Below are 24858 nucleotides of genomic sequence, written 5' to 3'. Positions count from 1 at the left end.
CTTTGTATAATATTAATTATCTAATTAGCAGAATACTAAGGACATTAATATATCTGAGAAAGAATAAGAACTTTAAAATAGCAATCAGGATAACAGTTATTTCTATATGCTAAGACTAGGACAAATATTAGCCTTAAATATTTAAGCATTAAATCTTTTTCTTAATATTTATTTATTTATTATGTATGCAATATTCTGTCTGTATGTATGACTGCAGGCAACTTGATTGACTAGCAATGAGACCAGACTTAACATAAAAAAATACATTAAATTATTGATTCCAGTAAACAGAATTCATTCTAGAAAATGTTGATAAAGACATGGCCAAATTAAAACATCAAAATTTGAGCACTGCTAGTAAAAATGGAAATTTCACATGTGATCTCATACAACTGGGTGCAAACAAGCAAAGGTCCCCAGAAAGTAGTGCATTAGCTTACCTTCTGTACATGTAATTGGTGCACGTGTATGAAAACCAAAAGATTGTATGCACCAACTTGGGTCTGACCATAATGTGAGGCCTACCCACTTTCATATGTGGAAATATTCCAAAGTCTGAAAAAAACATTTCTGGCGGAAGTATTCTGTATAAGGAATAATTGTCCTGTATTCCTGTTTAGTTTATTGAAACAATCTCTCACTACATATCCCAGGCTTGAACAGAAACTCATTACAGAGCTCAGGCTGCCTGTGACAAGCACGCGCCTAGCCTGACAGCCAGTCCTTAGTTCTGTTATGTGTCACACTTCAGGCTTTTGGGAAGACTTAAAAAGAAAGCTTTGGAAAGCCATGTGACAGGTTATTCAAATTTGGATCATCAAGTAAATAAAATGTCAGACATGTTTTAGTAAGGTCAAACTGTAAAACAGAACTGCTCTTAACTTCATTTGCAAAACCCAATGGAATGATAACAAAAAGGACGGAACAAAAATTATGGCTATTTTGATACTGACAAAAGATGTAAAAAGTTGATGTCGAGAGTCCTCTTCTCTTTACCTTACTTTTATAGACAAGATGTCTCACTGAACCTGACACCAATTTGACTAGACCGACTGGCCAGAAAGAGCCAGGGATCCTCCTATCTGCCTCTCTAGCACTGGAGTTACAGGTGCTTTTTTGTGGGTTCTAGGGGTGTGCATTTTTTAAAACTTCTGCAGTAATTCTGGGGTACATACAGGGAATCAAGCATTCTGGCTAACAACATTTAGAACACCACCAAGGTCCTAAACAACAAAGTCATCCAACCTAAGGCCAATGTTCAGTCTTCAAGAATCAAGGAAGACAACCTGCTGTCATTAAGATTATCAAATACATCACTAAAGAGTATCTTGTTTGGTTAACATTTATGTTCTTTAATAAAGAAACCAATATGCTTTGCTGGTACTAGATCAAATACGGCATGAGCAGATACAGAAGTAACTGCAATTGTTTGTATACACAAGTGTATCCAAGTCAAGACTCATACTAGAAAGGATAAAGCTGGACCTACTCTTCACTATAATGAACTATGAATCTTAAATCCACAAAGACTGGAAGTATGGAACATTTGAAATCAGTAGTGTTGGGCTGGAGAAATGGCTCAGCGGTTAAGAGCACTGCCTGCTCTTCCAAAGGTCCTGAGTTCAATTCCCGGCAACCACATGGTGGCTCACAACCATCTGTAATCTGGCCTTCAGGCACACACACTGACAGAATATTGTATACATAATTAATAAATAAATAAATAAATAAATAAAAGAAATTAGTAGTGTTAAAAATGCTAAGGTTGGCAGGATAGTGGTGGCACACACCTTTAAACCCAGCACTCAAGAGGCAGGGGCAGATGGATGATCTCTCTGAGTATGAGACCAGCCTGGTCTACAGAGTGAGTTCCAGGACACCATTACAAAAAAAAAAAAAAAAAAAAAAAAAAAAAAAAAAAAAAAAAAACAAACGCTAAGGTTGGTGAGTGTGTGTGTGTGTGTGGGTGTGTGGGTGTGGGTGTGTGGGTGTGGGTGTGTGTGTGTGTGTGCGTGCGCATACTCTTGGACCAATAAAGAAAAATTAGAAGAACCTGCTAAAAATATAAGATACATTGTTAGGTTCCACTGTCTAATTGAAATGGTTAAAGATACTATCTTAAAGTACCCTAGCTTAATTCCTAAGGAAGACAACTGCATAGAGAAAGGAACATTAAGAATGTACTTCATCATTCTTCTCGACTTCTCAAACACTTTTAAACATTTCTTTTACTTTTGACTAACATTTTTGACAATTTTGTATTTAAAACATTCTCTTGAGCAATCTGCAAAGTAGACTGACCAGCTTCCCAGAAGCTTACAGAACCAGTCAACTGCATTACCAGGCTACCCTAAGAGTCATTTAATTCATGGCCACCTGTTACCTGAGTTGTCCTAGACCACTGACACTCTGCCATAAGCTTCGGCATTAAGAACAATCACCTTGGCTTGAAGCATGATTATAGCTGTTCACAAAATCAAAATCATCTCTTTAAATATTAAAAAAGTGAAATTCCTTTACATTACAAACTAAACCAGCAAATTCACTGCAACATTGTAAACAGCCTAGCTCACAAACTTTAAAATTCTAAAAAGATGTCCCGTTTCAACCTAGAAGTAATTGTTGTGCTAAATAACACAATCTGCAAGCAGATTTCTTTTTTCTTTTACATTCAATGATCTTCCACAAAAGCCTGTAATGTAAGACTTAGGCAATAGCTGGGCAGTGGTGCTGCACACCTTTAATCCCAGCACTTAGGAGGCAGAGGCAGATGGTTCTCTGTCAGTTGGAGGCCAGCCTGGTCTACAAAGAGAGTTTCAGGACTACCAGTGTTGTTACACAGAGAAACCGTCTTGAAAACAGAAACAAAAAAAAAAAAAAGAAGTATGCAATAAAGGAGACTGTGGAGAAGATGGAACAATGGGGGTCTCAATACCATGGAACACTTCAGTGACCCACACTGGTTACAGAGCTTGAGTGACGAAGAGCACTTCATAAACCAGTATCCCCTGTTTGCATCCTGACCCCCTTAGGACTGTAAGAACACATGCAGCTCACTGCACTGTGAAGCTGACATCAGTTTGTATTTTACCTAATGTAGATAATTACAAATGCAACTATCAGAAGTTATCCTTAGTTACATTGTAACAAACTGATGGAATGCTAGCAACCCATACATTAGCCAACACTTCAGCAGCCTACATTTCATATACTCCTTTTCAATCAAAACTTCCATTTTAAAGTTATTTCCAATTTCATACTTGAACTTTACTGATATTTTATCAGTATTAATATTAATAAACAATCAGTGTTTTATCCATATTGATACAGATATTTAGTGGGTTTTTTTCCACTTCCCGTTATCACATAGTTCTCAATGATGTTTAAAAAATAAATTCTCTGGTTTACCAAAGATGGTGTTATTATAATTTTAACATAATTACTAAACATAAATGATAGCTTCAGATATGAAATACAGCTCAAAAGAAAGGGGTGGGGGTCTTGCCTAAGATGGCCTCCCAACTCCTGCCCCACCTTCCCCAGTGACTGGATTATAGACGCACACAACCATACCTGACTGTAAGTATTACAAAATAGCTTCATGCTGTTCGGTAAGTATTACTAATTGCGGGCATCACTTCTATTCTTATTCCCTTTTCAGTAGATGAGGTGGCAGGGAAAAGTCCTATTCACATAAATAAGCAGAATGAGTTCACCTTATGTGACTCAGACCTTCTTGAAATTGCTTTTAAAAGAGTTTGTGCTAAAATATCAGTGAACCAAAAAAAACCTTTAATAATCAGTAGACAGGTACATCAAGTTCCCCGCATTTTATTAAAAAGAACAGGATTTTATTTGTGGAAGAAGCTATCAAGAGATTCATTTCTCAACTCAGTATTTCCAACTGCCTCTCTGTGGAAAGTGCACCATTTAGTGCCACTGTAACACTGCAGACAAGGGAGCTGCCCTGGATTTGACTTCCAGCACCACGTCTTACAGACAGATATCATGTAAAACTTACATATCATATAGCACAGTGACTGGACCCTAAATATCACCTTCCTTGGCTACATTTATTATTATTAAAGATTTGTTTGTGTGTGCAAGTGTGTTTGCCTGAATATATGTACATGCATCACATGGGTATAGTGTCCACAAAGGCCTAAAGAGAGATCAGGTCTCCTTGTTGGTGCTTCGAACTGAACCCTGGTCTAAGTGCAAGAGCTTGAGGTTCTCTTAAACCTGGCGCCAACTCCAGTCTTGTCCATTTTTTGAGAAAAGCTATATAAGACACTGTGTAGATTCTATAACCAAAGCATTGAGGTTTTACTTTCCAATTGTTAATTTTTCACTTTTAATTAACTTGTTAATTTTAAAAATTCACCTTATTGTAGGGTGAAAATTTTCACTCTACTTACCCAATATACATATACAACTGACGTTGCAAAGTATCATTCACATACCATTTTAATTCTGTAGCTTTTAATACACGTTCCAAAGAGATATTTATATCCCAGTTGAGAAACAAAGATTCAGTACCACTAAGGTCAATTTCCTTATTGGTTAATGAGGATAATTATTACAAAAGATTCATATACAGATGAAATAGAATGGTATGTGATGACACCAATGCAGTTTCTAACACTGTCAGCTTCCACCAGGACCTCGGCACAGCACTGCACCATTCCCTGTGCCAGCATAAAGCCCCAGTAGACTCGTCTGCTTCTCTACCCTCAGCTGGGAACCTCTCCACTCACTCAACTCCACCATCTTGACTTTCTTTCTGTCCTTACATACTGGGGCATCTTTTCTTAACGATTTAGCGCTGGCTCTTTCCTCTGTACAGAATACTTTCCTCTCAACTTCTGAAGAATGGCCACAATGGTGACAACCCAAAACTCAGTCTGAAAATTACCAGCAGAGAAACCTGTTCTCATCATTCAACCTAAAATATCACCCAGTCACATTTGCATTACTTAGCTCACTGCATAGAGTTAGTATTTTATGAGTGACTTACCATCCCACTCAAATATAAACCACCTGAGACTTCCTCTACAGTATTTCCAAACTGAAACTCATGCTCGCCCAGACTTTGAAAATTGCATACAACAAGCAAATTAGAGGCAAAAGGCCACCACACGTTTGGTCCCACACTGTGCAGCTTCAGTCTGAGTAGTAGCTTTCTACCTTGAACCTGAAAGTACTAAAAGAAAATATGATAATTAAATGTAACCTGTAAGATCTGCTTCAAAATTGTTATGAAAAGGACCATTGTCTGTTCAATTTAAAATATAAAAGAAACAATCCCTAGACTCATTCTATCACTGAGCTACCTCTCATTAATTTTTTAAATCATGTACATTATTATTGTGGGGGGGGAGTGTTTGTGCCATGACACATGAGTGGAGGTCAGAAGAGAACCAGTTCTCTCCTTTCATGCTTATGTTAAGTTACAGAGATCTAACTCAGGTCACTGGGCTTACAGAGACAGCAAGCACTAACCCTCTGAGCCATCTCCAGCCCTCCCCGGCCCCTCCAAACAGTGTGTTAAGGACCAGGAAGCAGGTTTCTACTCTCCCTACTTTCTTCTCTCTTGCCCCACTTTACTAACTAGTAATCTTTTTCACCCATTTTTGCTGATTCCATCAACCTTAGCCAAACTCCAGAGCTTCTCAGGGCTGGATCCCTGTCTGTGTCTGGGACTCACCAGTCTCATTACTGGGAATATTACGTGTGCCAGTGACTTTCCAGCTTACCTTTGTTCTAGCAGTGTGCCCACTACACACGGCATCTGCATCAAGTATTCCAGGAACCTCAAACTGGCATTATCAGTTCACTTCTATCCAGCCTTATTCATTCTTCCCCTAGGATGCTTTCAGTACCCCCTCCATCTAAATTGCAAGAGTTCACCTCAAGTCTTCTGTTAGTCTCCACATCCAATTTGCTAGCAGATCCCATTAATAATCCCATTGTGTTCAGCACCACACATCTCCCAAGTCTTGGCCATTCCTCACTAGACAAAACTATTTCCTCACTTCCACTTTTCCCCTTTTCCTATCAAATTAACAAGGCTCTATATTCGATATGAACCCACACTTAATCTAAACACTAGCAGCTCCTTGCAAAGCCTTCCCTGTCTTACTAATTCTATCACCTGTGGAGTACTCACTCCGTCTCTACTCCTACAGGCTCTAAGACACTGCAACCAGCAAGAAATACAGAGCACAGGGGCTTTGGAAGAGACTTCAGTCACTTTCTCTATAGGTCAGTGTTGGGGACTGCGGACCACCACACCCTGAATTTCCTGTAAACAACTTGTTTTCCTCTGCTCTGGGCAGCCTGCAGCTGCTCTGAGCAGGAGACCCTGATGGCAGGGGAGTGGGTTTTGATGAGTTTGCAGCTGAAAGATTCCGGGAGCTGGGGCGTGGCCAGAGCCCTATATAAGCTGCCCCTGAGCACAATAAAGTGGGCATTCTTATATCAAGGATGACCCATGTCCCTGTCTGTCTGTGCGTGTATGTTTTTAAATTTTCAGTCTAGTTCCCATGGCACGTAGCAAGTAGAGTGCAGAAAAGAACCGGTGGAGTTTTACAGGTCAGAAGACATATTCTCTTTGTATTCAACTAGAGTAGAAATCCTAGGAATATTGAAGTTAAGGGGTAGTTCTTACCACAGTATTTGTATGGTGATACAAAGTATGGTCATAATGATGAATTGACCATAGAACCCTCAGACATTTACTCGATAACTGAGAAGTCCATAATCAAGCAAATAGTTATTCTGAACCACATCAAATGGCCTGGCCCCTCTTTTCCCCCTAACACCTTGCTCTCCTTCCTTCTTTAACACAAACCAATGGATAAGTTTTTCAGGTACAGATCCCTTTGAAATTCTGATGGAGATAAAAATTTCAGTAGGAGAAACACTTCCCCCTCAAAAAAAAGTTATGGCATACAATCCAAAGGATCCTGGAAGTTTCTAAGGCATGCATCCTCAAGCTACAATCCTCCATCCTCATTCTGCTTCCTTCTAAGCTGTCTTTCAATATTTAGAAAAAGCCATTCTAACCATTTTATAGGGAGGTTAAAACATGCAAATATAACATACAAATATAGTATGTTTATATTTGCATATGACCTAAAAGAACATACAAAAAGGAAGAACAACAGAAACAAACTGGTGTCCTTCAGGGAGCAGGACAGAGACAGGAGCTGAAACACATTAGCAGGAGGGCGATACTCTGCGCTGGCCAGCCAGCCTTTCACTGTTTACCCAGCTATTTCAGCTAACAATAAATCCAAAGTATAAAATTTTCAAAGACCTGGCATTCCAGTCCCTGGAAATTGGCTCTATAAAGGTCACCAGGTCCATTCCAATTCTGATGTAGTCCTCACCCTCCTTGATTTCTCCATGCTTCTGTAATACTACACTTTCCTGACTTTGTTCTTACCTTTGGGAAAGTTCTTGTCACTTTTCCACAGGATATTTTTATTCATCTCATTTGCATTTGCAATATGAAAACGTACCTTTCCTATTTGTCTAAACACTGGGCACAATAAATGACAAATGACAAACTAGGGTAGGAATCTTCACACGATGAATTTATGAGAGCCCAAGAAACACAGCTACTGTAACTCCACCAGCTTCATCCCAACCCACAGGTTCTCCTTGTCACCAACCATCCCATGGATAACTTCACACATGCATGCACATAACAAAATACCCTGGACTAAGGCAACTTAAAAAGGGTTAATTTAGCTCACAATCTTATTTACTGGAGAACCCAAAGCATGGTGCCAGCACCCTGGTGTGGGCCTCTGGCCATCATAACAGGTCAGAGTAGCCGTCTACAAGCATAAGGAGCGTATACAAACAGAGAAGCAAGCAGACAGGGAAGGGCTAGGTTTGGTAACAACCCACTGCAATACAAATGCCTACAAAATCTACAATGTTCCAGAACCCTGGCATTAATCCATTATAAAAGTGGAACCCTATTACTTAAACTTTCCACCCTGTCCACAGTTCTTCCCACCTCAGAATCACAGGACCACAGGTCAAGCCTCCAGACAAGAACCTCTAGGAGACAAACTATGACCAGAATATAACAGTGACCAAAGCCACAATTTTACAAAGTGTTGATTCTTTCTCCCTGTGACCAGCAGGCACCTAAACCTACTAATTTCTTGATTCTCCTCTTTCTATACCTAAGGTCAAGGCATTAATTTAGGTCCATTAATTTTTTGGACTAAAATGGCCCAATTAGCTTGCCTACATCCTGCTTCAGGCCTTTCCAATCCATTCTCGAGACTGCACACAAGTCTAAACTGAAGTGCAAACTACCCACTAACTTACAAGCTTTTTTAAACCTTACAGCTGCTGCCCTGGGCTACACTACTGAGCTATAAACTGTATGTCTGATAACTTTGTGAAAATAACTGGAGCAAGTGTCTTCTCCATGTGTCTGGGGATCTAGGGTACAGTCCTACAGTCCCAAGCCTATGCCTGTAAATTACAATAACTTACTAACTACTCTTACTACCCAAGATAATTCATGAGGAATTCAAGACGGTGGATCTAACACAGAATTGACCTCTCCCCCTCCCAAAAAAATAAAATACGAAGCTTCTATTTCTATTTTTCAAAGTACCAAGTCTGAGAAAGCAGAAGAAGGCAGCGAAAGAATTGTGCCCTTCCAACGTAGCGGCAGTGCTGTTAAGTTAAACTCAGAAATGGACTTGTTCCAAACAGTAATTATTGTAAAGAATATACAAAATTTATCATAGGTCATATTAACACCAGGTTATTTGCACTTCATTTCTAAAACATTTATATTACAGCATTAAACAACAGAAACGTAAAGAATCTAGTCTAATGTAGAATTGAACAGAAGCAAGCTCCCTAAGTTCTGTAAATATGCTTTGCATTACAACCTAATGTAGCGCATCCCAGGATAAATCCAACTAAATTTTAGAAATTATCTTGTCTTAAATTTTTAATATTTATTTTCTATATCTTCCCTCTCCTTGTTGTGCACGTGCATGCACATGCGTGCGCGCACACACACACACACACACACACACACACACACACACCCTCTTCTCCCACCTTTATGTGGGTCCTGGAAATGGAACTCAGATCACCAGACTTGGCAGCAGGGCCTTTACCTGCTCAGCCATCTCACTCACCCAAAATTACCACCTTGTCACCACTGTCTCCTTAAAATGTTCAAAGCCATCTCTGAAACCCTGAGGTATCTTTGAAAGTGTGTGTGTGTGTGTGTGTGTGTGTGTGTGTGTGTGCGCGTGCACAAAATGTTTTACATGTAAAGCTAAGATTTCGTCTTTTCATTCTAAACTGTGTTGTTCAACAGGGTAAGCACGAAGCACATGCAGCCGCACATTAGCTACATGTGTGGCTATAGTTAACAATTACATCCCAGCATGCTCCACTGTGAGAACACTGCCGTCACTCCACCACACCCCAGTTGGTCACTTTCACACTGCTGTGAGCCACCTGCCCCATTAGCTCCAGAGACATCTTCAGTAATCTACTTGGTATTTCAATTATTTTATCACCTTGAGAGATGAGGTTGCCTACAAATAATTATAGCAGTGGCAAGAAAAATCAATAAACAATGAAAGCAAGAATGCAATCAATTTGGGGAGTTTGGTTAAGAAAAAAATTTGAGAAAAGCAGAGACAAGTACAGGAGCTGCAGTGCATGTGGACCCAGTCAGTGCCTACTCCATCCTACCCGCCCGCTGGAACGTAATTAAACCCACTCTGCAAAGGTCCTCCAAGCAGTCTTTCCAATCACACTTGAAAATACTCATTAGCAATAAGCTCTTTAATATAGAAGACATATGGCAAGATCACAGTTTATGGTTGGTCAATCCTGTTTAAAACCTTACTTCACTGACTATATCCTCAGTTTTAAATTTTTTTAAACTTAAAAAAATGGGTAATATACTTTAGCCAAGCTAAATCTTATATAGAGACTCCTGTCAGCTACATTTCCCAGACTTCTTTATACAATACTATCACTAAACAACAGCATTCAGCTAACTACACCACAAATATGCTTTCTGCTTGTAATGATAGTGCTACTCCCAAAGGGAGTCTGCTTTTCAAACTGTAACAACTCCCACTGTAGTTACCTAAAACTTCTAAAACTCAGATCAAGGCAAGATCAGACACCACAAACTTCACACAGAATGTCAGAAAACAATGAAAATGAAAGGCACCTCAAACTTGTGTTACACGAATTTATTAAATAACATTTATTACCACTATAAACTTCTAGAATCAGGTGGCTAGTGAATCAAACATCAAGTGTTTATTTAACAGGCTATTATGTGCAAGGTTTGGGGCTACTGTACAGAACAAAACCAACCAGAGTCCCTGCTCCCAAAGAGCTCACAGTCTAGCTGAAGCACAGACACAAATGCAAGGGCCAAGCACAGCGGTCACCAGGGAGGAAGGGACAGGATTCCCAGAGATGCAGGCAATGGAGCAGAGCCTCAGCTGAGGAGTTGGCCAGATGGAGGGGGAGGGGAAGCGCATTCCAAGCAGAGGGAGCTGCACAGAAGCAAGCAGGTCCTGAAAGCACATGCCATGATGCAGTGATGAGCGGTCCAGAGCAGCTAGAGCAGAAAGATGCACACAAACTAGAAACGAATTAGTTTTTAATGAACCACAACTGTCAGGAAGTAAAGCTTTAAATTGCATTAATTGAGGCGAAAATGTGACTCTGGGAACAAGAGGAAAATTTATAAGCATTCTTGTCATTTCATAAACAGTTAGGTCCTTCTGTAGATACGCAAGCGGTACTGTGCTAGAGTTTAACTGTCGTGTATACACACGTACACTAGTGTGTGTATATGCTTCAGGAAAGGAAAAGGGCTTGCCTCAGAAAGCTTCCTAAACTGAACACTATGCTAAGCAGGGTAGCGTGCTGCTCAGAAAGCTGGCTGCAGTTTAGGGAAGGAAAGGACATTTACGAGGGGGGAAAAAGGAAATAGCAGAGGTCAATATTTTGCTAAATGCTTTTATGTAAACCCCCACTTCGTTTTCACAATAACGCTATGGGAAAAGTTTTATTACCCTCTCCAAAAGGTCTCAGGCCTTCAGAGGCTTCAACCTCAGAAAGTTGTTTATCTGTATCAGATATTACACTATGATAGATTGTATCAGCTAACACAGAGCACAGCCAGTTCACCAAGCCCATGCCTGCCGGAGTGCAGAGTCTGGTTCCTGTCTGAATGCTGCACTCCTGAGGGCCCAGCAGGGTTATATCAGTCAAATCCTATGTATGAAATGACTCTACTTTCACAAGACTGTCCTGAGAAAGTGGAGATGGTGATGCACAGACACAGGCTCCTAAAATACATAGGGTATGAAAACCTTTAACAACTGATAACAAAATCATTAAAACCACTGGTCTAGGCATCTGTAGTGGTGATGTCCACCTCGACTCCCGACTCAGCACCAAGTGGTCACTACTTAGAGGAACCATGTAATGAGTTGTCTGTGGGTCATACACGGCCAGTTGTTCTTGGAAGAATAGAACCTTTTTATAAGACACTAAATCTTTAATCAAACTAAATTAATATATCCAAATGTGACTTGTTTATACTGCTATATAATAATCAACCAAGCAGTTCCAGAGAATTAAGGGCTAGGGAACAAATCCCTGAGGATGAATAAGTGATGTCTGCGTTGGTGTCGTCAAAATCAAAGTCAGAGTCGCACCGCCCCCCGAGACTCTCCAAAATCACTATGCAGTTACACACTATGTGGTGATGTTGCCTCTTTTTAGGAAACAAAAGAAATACACTTTTTTAAAAAAAAAAACACAATGTGTAGTACAGGCTGGTAGTCTACTGACACACTGAAACACTGTTTTCTACTGTGTACAATCACACTTTCTCTGTTCAAGCACTTCCAAATACAGAAAAATACAACCCACTTGTAAGTTTTAAAATACTCTGTAGTGGGGAGAGAAACTTAGACAACAGAGAGCTCAATGGCACAGGAAACACGTCTTGGGAAGCGCACGTCTATGCTAGAGTACAGTCACCAACCTTGTTCTGATTCAGAGGATCATTCCGTAGTCTCTGCTTGTTCTTCTGTAATTTACTAGGCATCATCTTGCCAGTTCTGAAGTCAAAACTGCTGAGGTCAACGGCATTTCCCAGATACCTTGCCAGCTGAGGCTTACTTCTGAACTTCTTACCACTCGGACTAGAAGAAAAAAAAAGGTTATTTGTACAAAAGGAAATATTAATAGCCTCTATATAGCCTTTTTAAAATACATCTCTACATAACCTTTTTTAACAGCAATTTCTGTTCCTGATTGTTACAAATTACAATTACATGTGTTGGGCTTCATTTTGGAATTACTACAAGTCTTGAAGGAACTTCTTAACTTTCTGCAGAAAGAGAAAGCATACCATTCAATGCAGCTCTCCCTGGTGTGCGCGAGAGCACACTGCACATGCTGCTACACATTACCCAGCTAACTGCCTGAGAGCTGAGCACAGCCCATGCAGCACACTCCCTACAAGAGTCTGCATTCTCACCTACTTCTTTCCAAACTGTCTTTTGAAAACACTGGTTTATGCACAATGTCAAGAGCTCAGAAACTGTTAAAGTCAATAGCTAGTTTAAAACATGAATTTGGACTCCACATAATCTGGCATACACATATCTATAATAGAAAAAAAAATTTGATGTGTAAATACTTCTACTAAAAACTACAACTAAAAAGAAAAACAAGAACATCTGTGAACCTATTTATACAATTCTGACATGACTTTTGTTTGACAAACTGTCTAAAATAAGCGTATCAAGTGAGCAGGTCATATTTAGGGATATAAATGTATATATGCATGCAATAATAACTAATAAAAAAAGAGGCCAAGGATTTGAAGGAGAGCTGAAAGGAATATATGGAAGGATTTGGAAGGAGGAAAGGTGAGAAATGTTGCAATTATATTATAATCTCAAAAGTAAAACTTAAAAAAGCACAGAGATCTAAAGAGAGAAAAAATTAAGTAAAATAAGTTTATAAAAAATAATTTCTTTTTAGCCAGGTGTCATGGCAGAGGCCTGGCCTGTAATCCCAGCTCTTAAGACAGAGGCAAACATCAGCTTCAACTACAAGGGTACTTCTAGTCTAGCCAGGGATATGAAACCCTGCCTCAAAAAAGTCCAATAAATAAGTAATTTACTTCTTATAAACAAGAACTGCCAAAGATGGAAAACTGTAAAAGTGCCAGAACTGCAGAAAATAGACTCCCTAAAAAGGAGTTCTGTGTCATTAATCTGTAAGAAACTGCTTTTTAGGGACAATATTCCTAAAGTCTTATCTAAAAACTTTTATAAACCAAATATCTAAAACAAACTGTGACTGTTTCGGCAGAAGAAACCCCTTAGAACTTCAGAAAGCATCTCACAGAGGCTGGCATGCCGCACCTAGAATTTAACCTTGCACTAACTAGTCAAAATAAGTAAAACTTAATTCAACAAACAAAGAACTTTAAAACACTGGGGAACAAAACAATACAACATTACGCTGGACTGAACTATCCAGGCTCAGGTCTAAGAAACAAAGCATGTCATCTGTCACACTGCATGGTATTCTGTCAACACAGACTCCGGATGGCTGGAAGACCTATTAACCTTTGTTGTTCACAATCCCATGACTTAAGTATTCTTGGAACACAATTCAAATTTGACAAAATTGAACCAATGATGAAGATTACAACCAACACCAACCAGACCATAAGAGAGTAAGTAAAGTAGCCAAAACCAAAATCCAGTCTGGGAAGGAAGACACATAGACTATCTCAAATCAACTGCACTTTACACTGGAAAACAGGCACAGCACCACAAGCGAAGCCATCAGGGTACTTTCAACACTGCCTCAAGCTCGATCATCACTATCAACCACACGCTTCCAATCTGCCAAGGACATCACTGCCCATATAGCATCTCCTCCTCCAAGCTGGATGAACACTAACAATGCTTCATCTCCCATATTCCTCTGCCACCCATCCAGCACCAAATTCAAATTCTCAGATTCCCCAGTGGTGACAAAATGCCTTCCCCTCCTTAGTACATCATCAAAAGAACTCAATCAAATTTACTGTTTGCAGACTTTATCCTGTCGACGTTGGTATCCTAAATTACAACCTCAGTCACTGAAATATGCCATGTACCTTTGATTTCAAAGGTACAGTCTATCTTTCTTTCCAGATGGGATGAACCTGTCAATGAGATATTATGTCCTTCAAGCCCACCTAAATCGTCATGGGGCTCGTTATTCTCCAGTCCAAATGAAAAACAATTGCACAGTCCTCTGAAATTTTATTTCATTACAATTCCTTGATTCCTATATATTTCCAACAACCAAATATTATAAACCCCTTTTGATAAACTCTCAAAAGTCATTATACTGAGGCAACCACTGAACAAAGTAACTGAAAGCAAGAAACCTATCAATTGAGTAAGAAAGAATGTAGTTTTCTTTTGCAGGCATATACTTAATCATATACTTAAAATTAAAAATAAAAATTTCACCTTTAGTCAGTTTTACTACATAAATCTCACTAAATCACTCAAATCAATCTGAAAAAATTATAATTATTGTATTTATCAGTCATTTATATGATTACAGTTTTAATTAAGCTAGAATACCCATGAAGCCCTTGTCATCAAATAGTCATGTGACTGATAAAGAACACCCTGATAAACTATCTTTGACACGTAGTGAATAAGGGAATGAAGGAGGGAGAGAGAGAGGAAGGAAGCTAAGCCAGTAATGCATGCTGTAATCTCAGCTACTTAGAGGCTGAAGCAAGAGAGAGTCCAAGCCCAGCCTGGTGGCTTTAAGAAGGAAAGAGTGATATAGCTCAGTAGCAGGATGCTCACCTAGCATCTACAAGGCCCTAGGTTCAGTATCTCCAGTATATAAAAAAGAACAAGAAAATATCTTTCCACAAAATAAAATGACATTCTTAATTGGATTTCCGCCTAAAGATCCTTTTAATGCAATAAAAACTTGAGCTCCAGTGTGGATCTTCTTCCAGCTGACTTATTTTCAGAACTTGAAAATATTCAGGCAATATAACATTTACCAAAAAGATAAGCACCACACTGCTTAGCATGTGGCTGAGACAAACAGAAAGTCATTTTGGGAAGAACCAATGAATTTCAAAGTTGAATGTGCATGAGGTGTTCCTTGTATGTTAAAAGTCACTTTGAAAATATGCCAGTACCTCAATGTCAAGGCTTCCACAGAGCAAAACTCACTAAGGAGGTTACTCTGGACACTTCTCAGACTCCAGAGATGTAAATACCCAAGGACAGGGCTCACTCTCAAGACTATTCTGGGTTGCAAACACAGTTCAGGGGTACAGAGCTGGCCCAGCAAGCACAGGGCCCAGGATGAAACTCTCACATACTCTACTAATTATAATCCAAAAAGGGTAAAGTGAGAAAATTGCAAGATTAGCAATATCAAGTGGTGCCTCCCAAGTTCTGCTTCACTCCTGCCATACAGACAGGACTCTGTAGGACATCTGGCAGATATGTGCCATGCAGAAACTCAGGACAAGCCACTGTCCTTTCAGTAACAGCTCAAGAAAGTAAACCTGCCTGCCCCAGGGAATTTGGACACCAGGGACCTTGCTCTGTAGGAGAGAGGGACAAGCAATAGGAAGACAAGGCCCAAGAGAACAGTTAAGTAGGAAATGTGTCCATGAGATTCACACCAGCTGCACAGCAGCACTGACCCTGAGTGACCGGCTGAGCACAGACAGGGACTACATTCCCATCACCCTCTAAGATGACCGCTACCTGTCCACATCACAGAAATACTAGGACTTGCAAAGTGACTAAGCTTTTATTCTAGGATGTCAATTACTTATTCTAGAAGTATCAATTCATAACTTAAGTTTACAGTATTGTTTTTTAACACTCGTAGATTCGTGAATAGATTAGTCATTTTCAGTTTGCTCTGACCAAAGTAATGAAATACTATCTCAGTTTCAACCACAGAGAAAATTTCCCTGTTAACCTACCCCATTCCTGAACTAACTTGCAATCATGCACTTAATTTGTTATCCACTATTTAATTAAAAATCGAACTATGAGTCGAATCTCAGTTCATATGAAGACATTTCATCACTTGAACCCAGCCTCCTTTAATTTCTGTCAAACTGCTTAAAGTGACTGTCAAACAGTAACTCCATGTTAAAGATTCTTAAATATAATTGCCCAGAAGAAACTTTATGTAAAAGAAAATTTAGAAACTGTACCTGAGATACCAGAATGTGCAGTGCCATCTGCATTTCTGCCACACTGTGAACTCACCTGGAACCATCAGCTCCTAAGCAGACAACTCATCCTGCTGTGCCACCCTGTCTCACAGACCTGTGGTGTGCAACTGAACCATCCTCTGAAGCCGTCGCTAACAGCGGGACACATGTGATGACTAGTGAGCTACAGCGTTAATAGCTGTTACAAAGACCACACAACCCTATCTTCAAGGCCGTTTCTGACAGATGAGCTGTGGGCATGGTAGTCACTACAGTGGAGTGACACACAGCAGTCTGTAAGGGACGGGGCCTCTCAGAAGGCAGAGGGCTACTTACACTGATGAAGAACATGCTCAGAACTACAGGACTATGCACCACGATCAAGAAAATCTTTATAAGGAATTAAGAAAAACCCACCCACCCACCCACACACACACACACACACAAAAAAAACTTCTATATACTTTAACACTGGAAAATATTAACCAAAACCTCAAGCTTTTAAAAGAATAGTTTTATGTTTTTAAATGTATGGGCATTTTTGCCTGCATGTATGTCTGAGTACCCTTGTTGCTCCTGGAACTGTAGCTCCAGACAGCTGGGCATCACCATGTGAGCTGGGAAGGAAATGCTCAGCTCTGGAGGAGTAGCCAGTGCTCTTAACCACTGAGCATCTCTCTAACCCTTAAACTTTGTAAGTTGTTTCTTATCCCACCCCTTTAATTTGTTCAAACTTGAGTAAACATTCAAAGCAAAAGATTTCAGTAACATTAAAAACAATTCCCCAAGAAACCAAATTTTATCTGAAGCTAAAATGTAAACTTCGATTTATCTTTTGTACTTAAGTATAAACCCTAATTGTCAGAAAATTGCCAAATAATTTTTTAAAAATGCATACTCCTGCTTCCAAAACACCAGTGTGCAGTGACAGGAAGACTGACTCAGCCATTCCTCACAGCTTCTCGCACCCCTGCACACGCACTTGTCCCGAAAATGAACACTCAGAAGCCCCTGCACAACATGCCCCAGGAGACTGCCACCGACTTTGATACTATTTCTATCTCCATGTCTATCAGTTACTAATCACCTTTGAACTCATCCTGCACATGGCTACAGTCAACATGGTCTTAACCACCTCAGGTCGCCATGACAGACTCTCTGCCAGCTTCTGCATTCTAAAGTATCCCACTGTCCATCCTAAACCAAGACACTTGAACCATAGCTACTCTTTAAAAGCCTTCAATGTAGACTTAGTTTTTAGAATATATAAGTACATAATTTTATATTTTATGCAAGTTTAAAATAAATTTAAAATGTAAAACTACTAGTGTTCAGTGGATTTCCCCACCAGCCCCGCATCTGTAACCTGGCTCCTTCAACCTTTCAACCCTACTTTCCACTTCTCTTACCCCATGACCTTTGTTCCAACCATGTTGGTTAATTCATTCTGTCATGAATGAGCTGAATGACCTGTCTTTACCTGGTCTATAATGCAACACTCCAAACTCCAAGATCTCCTCTGGAGACTCCTACTTTTATGAACCTAACATCCTCTGTCTGCCATGAAGACCCCACAGCCCTCACAGTAAATGTGTTTCCCTCCTCTGAACCCATGGAGAGAGCACCACTGTGGCAGGAGTAATCCTGACGTGACTGCTGACTTTTCTTCTCATTTTGCAATACTGAACTATGTGTGGTTATAAAATTCCCATGTTTCAGTCTTACGGCCACAAGCAACTTACTGAAGAGGTTCTTTATGAATGAAATTATATTGTATTAAATTTGCTTCAAATACTGAAGGTTGAGTCAGGGTAATAACCTGGAATAATAGGGCCTTCCCAGCCACAATGAACTGTAGCCTCTGGAACTGTGAGCAGAAAGAAACTTAATGTCTCTCCTTACTCAATGTGTTGCCTATTTGAACCCATCCTGCAAGAACAGTATTAATCCTTGTGTCAAATATTCTGAGGTTCATGTGACAAGCAGACCCCACTAATAAGTGGGCAAACAAGAGCATGGGGAAAACTGTGGCTTGTTCACAGTACACCACTGTTAGGCCCAGGAGGTGGAGAACCATGCCCAGATCTAACCTTACACCCAGCTGCCTCCTCTGGAGACTCCTACTTCAATTTAGATCATTTGTGATTTTTATGGACCTCAGCAACACCTGAGTCCTGCTCTTTTTAGTTCAAGAAAGTGAAGACAGTTAAGAACGATATGTGTGCCTCCAATTCTAGCATTTGGGAAGCACGGAGATAGGACTGCCACGACTTCAAAGCCAGCCTGGGATTATATGCCTAGTACCAGGACCAACAAGTGCTGCACAGAGGGGGAAAGGAGAAGGCAAGAGAGAAAAAGGTCCTAAAGAACCCTATGAAGAGGAAAGTATTTCAGAAACACAAACCAGTATGTGTTGCACAAAAAGCCAAATACTGGAAATAAAGGATCACAAGGCCAATAAGAAAATTACTGCTTTATGGGTTCAAATGTGGCAATGAATTTTTTTCAGAAACTGTACCAGTGGACCCAGTAGTTTAACAAACCACACCCTTTTTGAAAACATGCTTTGGATGATAATATACGAACCGCCAGAGCACTATCTCAGTAATCCTGACAGAAGGCGTAATTACAGTGCTTAACTGGCAACCAGAGGTGCTTCTATTACACACAGTTTCAAGACGCAGCCAAAACATATTCCACCAAAACCTGAGGCTTTCCCTGTGCATTAAAGTCAGCCCAATTAATAAGTGTTGGGCACACCCTCAGTAAATAGGCATGGCTTAGTTCAAATTAATCTCCCCAGGAGCAGGCTAATTCGGGGGTTAGTAATGTTAGAATCTGTGTGAACAGCTGGGTGACGGTGTTCACATTACCAGCAGGAAGGTTCCCACTCAACCTACCATTAGCAGACATTCTGAGCTCCTGGTTTAAGGCAGGTACCACATGGACACCAATATGTAAAACTAAGGCCGAAAAGTAGTGTGAACTGAGTTTCACTGGTCCGTCACCATAATCCATCACAGAAAAATGCATCACAACTAAACTAATGTGGTACAAACTTCACGCTGTACTTCATGCGTGGGTAGTACAGCCTCTGAAGAGAGTCACAGCAGGTAACAGAGTAACATCTCACAAGAGGACAACAAACCACAGACAACACTCTTTTAGCCCTAAATAAGCACAACAGTGCAAAGCTCCGCTGTGTGTGTGTGTGTAGCACTCGGTGTATAGTGGTGGCCAGGGTGTAGTGACGGCGAGGAGGCAGCTAGAGGACGCCCTCTAAGATCAGTCTCCTCCTCCCACCGGGTGGGTTCCAGGGATCAAACTCAGTCATCAGGCTTTGACAGCAAGAACCTGCACCTGCCAAACCATCTCACCAGCTTCTAATGTGCTTCTAGAAACAAGAGTCTCATTACATTAACCAGGCTGGATCAAATCTCCTGGGCTCAAGTGATCCTGTCCCCTCAGCTTCCTGAGTATCTGAGACTACAGGCATACGCAACCACACCCAGTTTGACTTTTGAATATCTTTTCCAGCTACGTATCCAAAAAAGAAAAAGAAAGAAAAAGAAAAACACAAGCTTTTCTATAATGCAAAGTTCATTTGAATAAATACATCATTCCAAAACCAAACAAACCATATCGCAAGACAAGTTCCATAAGCGATGAAATACAAATTCTACAATGCTCAACTGAGAATGGATTCAATCCCAGATACAAAAGACTCCTGTCGAATATAACTGTCTCCGAGACATCAGCAGCAGTTCACACAAAGCCTGTGCAGCCTGCCTACGAGAAAAGGTAACAGTAAAACAAACCCTAAGCAAAGAAGAACTGTAAGCAGCATTAAATGAAACAAATGTATCTAACCGCAGCAGCCTTTTAATTTCTTGTTTTGTTTTTCAAGATAGGGTTTCTCTGTGTAATCCTGGCTGTTAGGCAGGGAACTGGCTCTGTAGACCAGGTTAGGAACTCTGCCTGCCTCACCTCCTGAGTTCTGAAATTAAAGGCGTGGGCCACTACATCCAGCTAGCAGCTACTGTTTTATTTTTAGCAGCATCATAGCACTGTACTGAGCAGTGATGGACAAACTGAAACCCACACAATCACCTTCATACTTGAAGCTTTCTGAACTCCAGGCCTGCTGGTACAGGTAATCCCAGCAACCCCGGGGGCTGTGCAAGAGCATCACCAGCTCCAGGCAAATTCAAGTCCAGCTGGGAAACTCAGTAAGACGCTTGCCACAAAATTTTCAGAGGGGGCAGGGAAACAGGACGTAACTCAATTTATAGTATTCGCCCAGCAAGTGCAAGGAATAGATTCAATCCCCTGCACTAAAATTAAGTTGTCTCAAACAAAGTGAATGAGTTGGAACACAACACTTTTTTTTTTAACTTCAAGAGCTGAAAAGAATAAGCTAATCATTCCTGTATCTGAGCATCCGGCAAGAATGTGTTCAGGGTCTGGCAATGCTCCTCAGTGGCAGAACACTTGACTGTAGATGGACTAGGCCCTGGGTTTGACCAACACCACCAAGGAGAAAGAGAAAACAATATGCTCATATCTATGCGCTACATCAGCAGTAAATACACTCATGTATTTTGATGCATACTTGTACACAACTTTTTAACCCCTTAAACTCTGTTCACATATATGAACTGGAATTACTATACCCAAGCATATTTCCCCCGCGCCAGTTGAATGACCAACAGGAAAATTTTCACGTTACTCCAGCTTCTGAACGACTAAGAACTGGTTCCCAAACACTCAAATATTACACTGCCTGAAAACAGTTCCACCCAGGGTCCTCCAAGCTACTGAAAATAACATGTTTATACTCAATGATAAATGGGAAGGTGCGGAGGAACATTTAGTTCGTTCATAATCCCACTGGTATCAGTGGCCACTGACCCTTTCCTGAGCTTGCCACCCATCACAAACGAATGGCGTCAGCAGTGTAACTACAGTACTGCAAGATGACATTCAAGTGAAAGACCCTGAAGCACTTCGGCTCTATTTCTCAGCTGTACTCCTGGCTCACACTTGGGGGAAGCTCATTACTGCAGCAGCACCTCCGACCTTCCCTCACAACGCCAACAGCACCCTCTCCCCAGGTGAGACCCAGAAATGTCTCCAGACACTGCCACATGTTCACTGGGGGAACAAATGTTGGTCTGGGAGTCTGACAACTTCCGTTGTCAAACGAAGAGGACGGACTGCCACGCCAAAGCATTCCACACGGCTCCTGGAGTCACAAATGCCGATTTCTACGTGAGACCTCCCTGGATCCTACAAAGTTAACTGAAACTTTCTTCCTGTAGATGGCTAAATCTTCCACACGGGCACGAATAAACGCACTTCTGATGATGAATCTGGGACATGCTGGGACAGGCGCCAACAGTGACTGGGTTTTAGAGTTTCGATGAATTACACCTTCTTTTAACCCTTTCATGGCCTAAGTAACCATCCTTTCCATTAACCCTTCGTTCGCAAACCATTTTCCCCGGAAGTCTTCTGCAGAACGTGTCTTCCTCACCTTTCAGACACTTGTGCCCCTCACTCCACTGAGGTCTAACCTCTGCCAAGGGCCTCAGCACCCCCTCCCATACCAGCTCACCCGGTCCTTGTCACAGATCTTCAGGACTCTAATCCTGCAACCCCTGCCCAGGCCAGCTCGTGACCCCTGACCCCTACCTGACCCTGCACCCCCACCCCACCCCCGCACCCTCAGAGAGGTACCTGAAGTAGTAGACATCGCTCTTGCCAGCACTGAGCCCTGATTTTCGGATCACTTCCTCCTTCTTCCATCCGGGGGGGAGGGCCGGGCAATCCATCCTCTTCCCGCTTTCCGTGGCCCGGGGTCCCCTGGGCCCCGGCCCCGCGCTCCCCGACGGGAAAGGGACAGGCTCCCGCCGGGGGGCGACGCCGCCACCGCTGCCGACGCCGCAGCCGCCCGCGCCGCCGTCGCCGCCAAGGCCGCTGCCGCCACTCTGGGGACGGCCGCGGCCCCGGCCCCGGCCCCGGCCACGGCCCCGACCCCGGCCACGGCCACGGCCACGGCCACAGACGCCGCCGCCCCGGGCCGCCTGCTTCCACCGCCCCCGGCCACGGCCGCCGCCCCGAGCGCCTTCCCTGCGCACGCCGCTCACCGGGGACGGAGCGAGCGCGCTGCCCTGGCCCCCCTGCTCTATGGCGGAGTCGCCGCCAGCGCCGCTGCCGCCCGCCGCGCTCTCCCCCTCCTCCTGCTCCGGGCAGCAGCGGCCTCCCCCCGGGTGCGCGCGCATCCAGCCCCCTCCCCAGCCGGCTCTGCGCTCCTTCCGTAACCGAGCCCTTGGAATCCCGGAGACCCGCCCCGCCCGCAGCGCGGCGCGCGGGGGACGCGCGCAAGCATCATAGAGCGGGCGCGCACAGAGCGGCCCTCCCGCCCGGGGCGTGGCCCCGGCCGCGCCTCTTAGGTCCTCCAAGCTCTAGGCCCGGTCATGTTGTCGTCTCCGCCTCCTCGGAGCCACGCCCCCCGCGCCCACAGGCTCCGCCCCCGCCGCGCCCTTCCTGCCCAACCCCCACTGGGCGGGCGCGCGGGGTGCTGGAGGTTGGTCGGGTGGAATCGGGCCGGCCAGTGTCCGGGGTGACCTGGGTACTTTGTTTCAAGTAGGGTTAAACTGTAGCCGTCGTGTGCGCTTACCTAGGTTTGCGTCCTCAAGTAAGGCGTAAACAAAACATCTCATTTTGTATTTTAAAACTCAGCTGTTCTGGGAACGCCATAGCCTCCTGTCCACCGTGGTTTCCCCAAGGACTTCAGATTGAACGAATGAAGCCGTCCCCCCCACACACACACACCCCACGGAACGGTTGTCAGTGCCCTCCAGTGCTTGGGGTCAGGGCTACTACTTCTCCTAGGACGTTTTCAGTGCATAGGAAAGGGAATAATTTGGAATATTCTCTTCAGTGGTAAGGGTTTGGCTTCTAGATTCTCCATAGAATGCCTAAAATCCTTGAGTTCATCTAGAATTGATCTCACGTCGGGGGGGGGGGGTCTTTTCTTGATTTAAAGCCCTTTGTCTCACATAAAAAGATCAGTGGTCTCTCACTTGGTAAATATATCTTTATGTGGAAAGCCCAATTTAACGCACAAAACTACACCTTCAGGAATCTGGGTGTAAGTCAGCCAACTCATTCAGGAGTAATTTTAAAGGATGATGGAACTTTATTTAAAGAATCTGATTTAAATTTTAGAAAGTTATGATTTACTCATATTTGAGAGGTGGATCTTGCTGTGTTGTCCAGACTGGCCTAAAATTCTTGGCATCAAATGATCCTCTAGCCTCAACCTCCCATGTAGTTAGAACTGCAGTGGCATATGCCACTCCAAGCCAGGCTTAAAGAATTTTAGATTTTTATAACTGTCTACTCTTTCCAGAGATGTGCTATTGAAATCCAGGATGGTATGCTATGAAATACTTGGAAGACTGAAATATATACCATGTCAGACTGGATAAAGTTGGGTTTCTGAACATGGAGAACCTAAAACTTAAGACCAATTTTAACATATGGAAATATGTATTTAATGTAATGTAATAGAAAATTAAAACTGGTTTTTTTCCTAGCATGCAAACAGTAACTCATACACACTAACTTCCCTTTGAGCCCAATCATAAACTTCTTCTAATGTAGTTGATTAAAGATAAACTAAATAACAACTTCCTGTAGGTAAGCGCTCTAGAAATATGGCCAGCAAAGAGCTGGGTTGTCACGAAGAGGTCAGTCCTGGAACTGTGTGCTTTTGAAGTCATTGGTCAGGGTGGAAACTAAAGGAGACAGCCGAGCTAGGCATACAGCTCAGCGCTGTGTTAAACAAGTGTACATGAGGCCCTAGGTTTACTCCCAGCACTATAAAGAACTGAGCAAAATCTCTTTGGAAGCAGTAGTGAGAACATAAATGAGAAAATATATACTTCTGGAAACTTTTACATTTCCATTTTGTGCCTATATCATACCTATAAATGCATTTTAGTGGAGTAAGTCGCATGAATTTAAGGTCATTATTTTAACTTCTACCATATTCAATTTACTCAATTCCAGCAAATACCGTTTAATGTTCCTCTAGTAAGAAAAATGCATTTAGGAATTCCAGAAGCTTTATTGTCACATGTGACTTTTCCTACTATCATCCCATCAGGTCTTTTTAAAGGTCCCCTTAAGACTTGCAGGGGAGGGGTCTTGAGCTAGTTGGAAGAAATATAAAGGAACATCCGTTCTAGGAATGTTTCAGAATTGGATTAATGCAGGGTTGGGAGCTATGAAACCTTTTACAATCCAGTTGATATGAACCAGGGACCCAAGATGTTGGCCATTCCATTATGTAGTGGCCAAAGGCAAGACTTTTCTGAAACACTGAATAGACTTCCTTGTCTTGGAGCAATAAAACTTAAAGACGTGGGCTCTCATGGGACTGTGCAGAGCAGTTTCAACTTTATGGAGAAGACTGATAGAAAAGTGATCAAGTAAGAGAAATCTCCATGAGGAGGAGGGGCTTCCAA

General features: G+C 42.1%; 1 protein-coding gene across 4 annotated transcripts in view; it reads right to left on the bottom strand.

Annotated features, from left to right (window-relative positions):
* Mbd2 (methyl-CpG binding domain protein 2) overlaps nucleotides 1-22683 on the bottom strand; it is a 54432-nt gene extending 31749 nt beyond the window's left edge. The window contains exons 1-3 of one of the 4 annotated variants that reach the window (XM_038330701.1): nucleotides 22061-22683; nucleotides 12083-12242; nucleotides 10520-10642 (exon numbers count right to left, since the gene is read on the bottom strand). In XM_038330701.1, coding sequence (XP_038186629.1) covers nucleotides 10520-10642; nucleotides 12083-12242; nucleotides 22061-22605 — 828 coding nt within the window. In that variant the 5' untranslated portion in view covers nucleotides 22606-22683. Of the gene's footprint in view, nucleotides 1-10519; nucleotides 10643-12082; nucleotides 12243-22060 lie in introns of those variants that run through there. The other 3 variants (XR_005285454.1, XM_038330700.2, XM_038330699.2) reach the window with 3 other exon arrangements.
* Nucleotides 22684-24858: the final 2175 nt, after the last annotated feature.

The sequence above is a fragment of the Arvicola amphibius genome, chromosome 5, assembly GCF_903992535.2.
Source record: "Arvicola amphibius chromosome 5, mArvAmp1.2, whole genome shotgun sequence".
In the NCBI taxonomy this organism is placed as follows: domain Eukaryota; kingdom Metazoa; phylum Chordata; class Mammalia; order Rodentia; family Cricetidae; genus Arvicola; species Arvicola amphibius.
The sequence above is the reverse complement of the archived record's forward strand: the minus strand, read 5'-3'. Positions and strand labels throughout refer to the sequence as shown.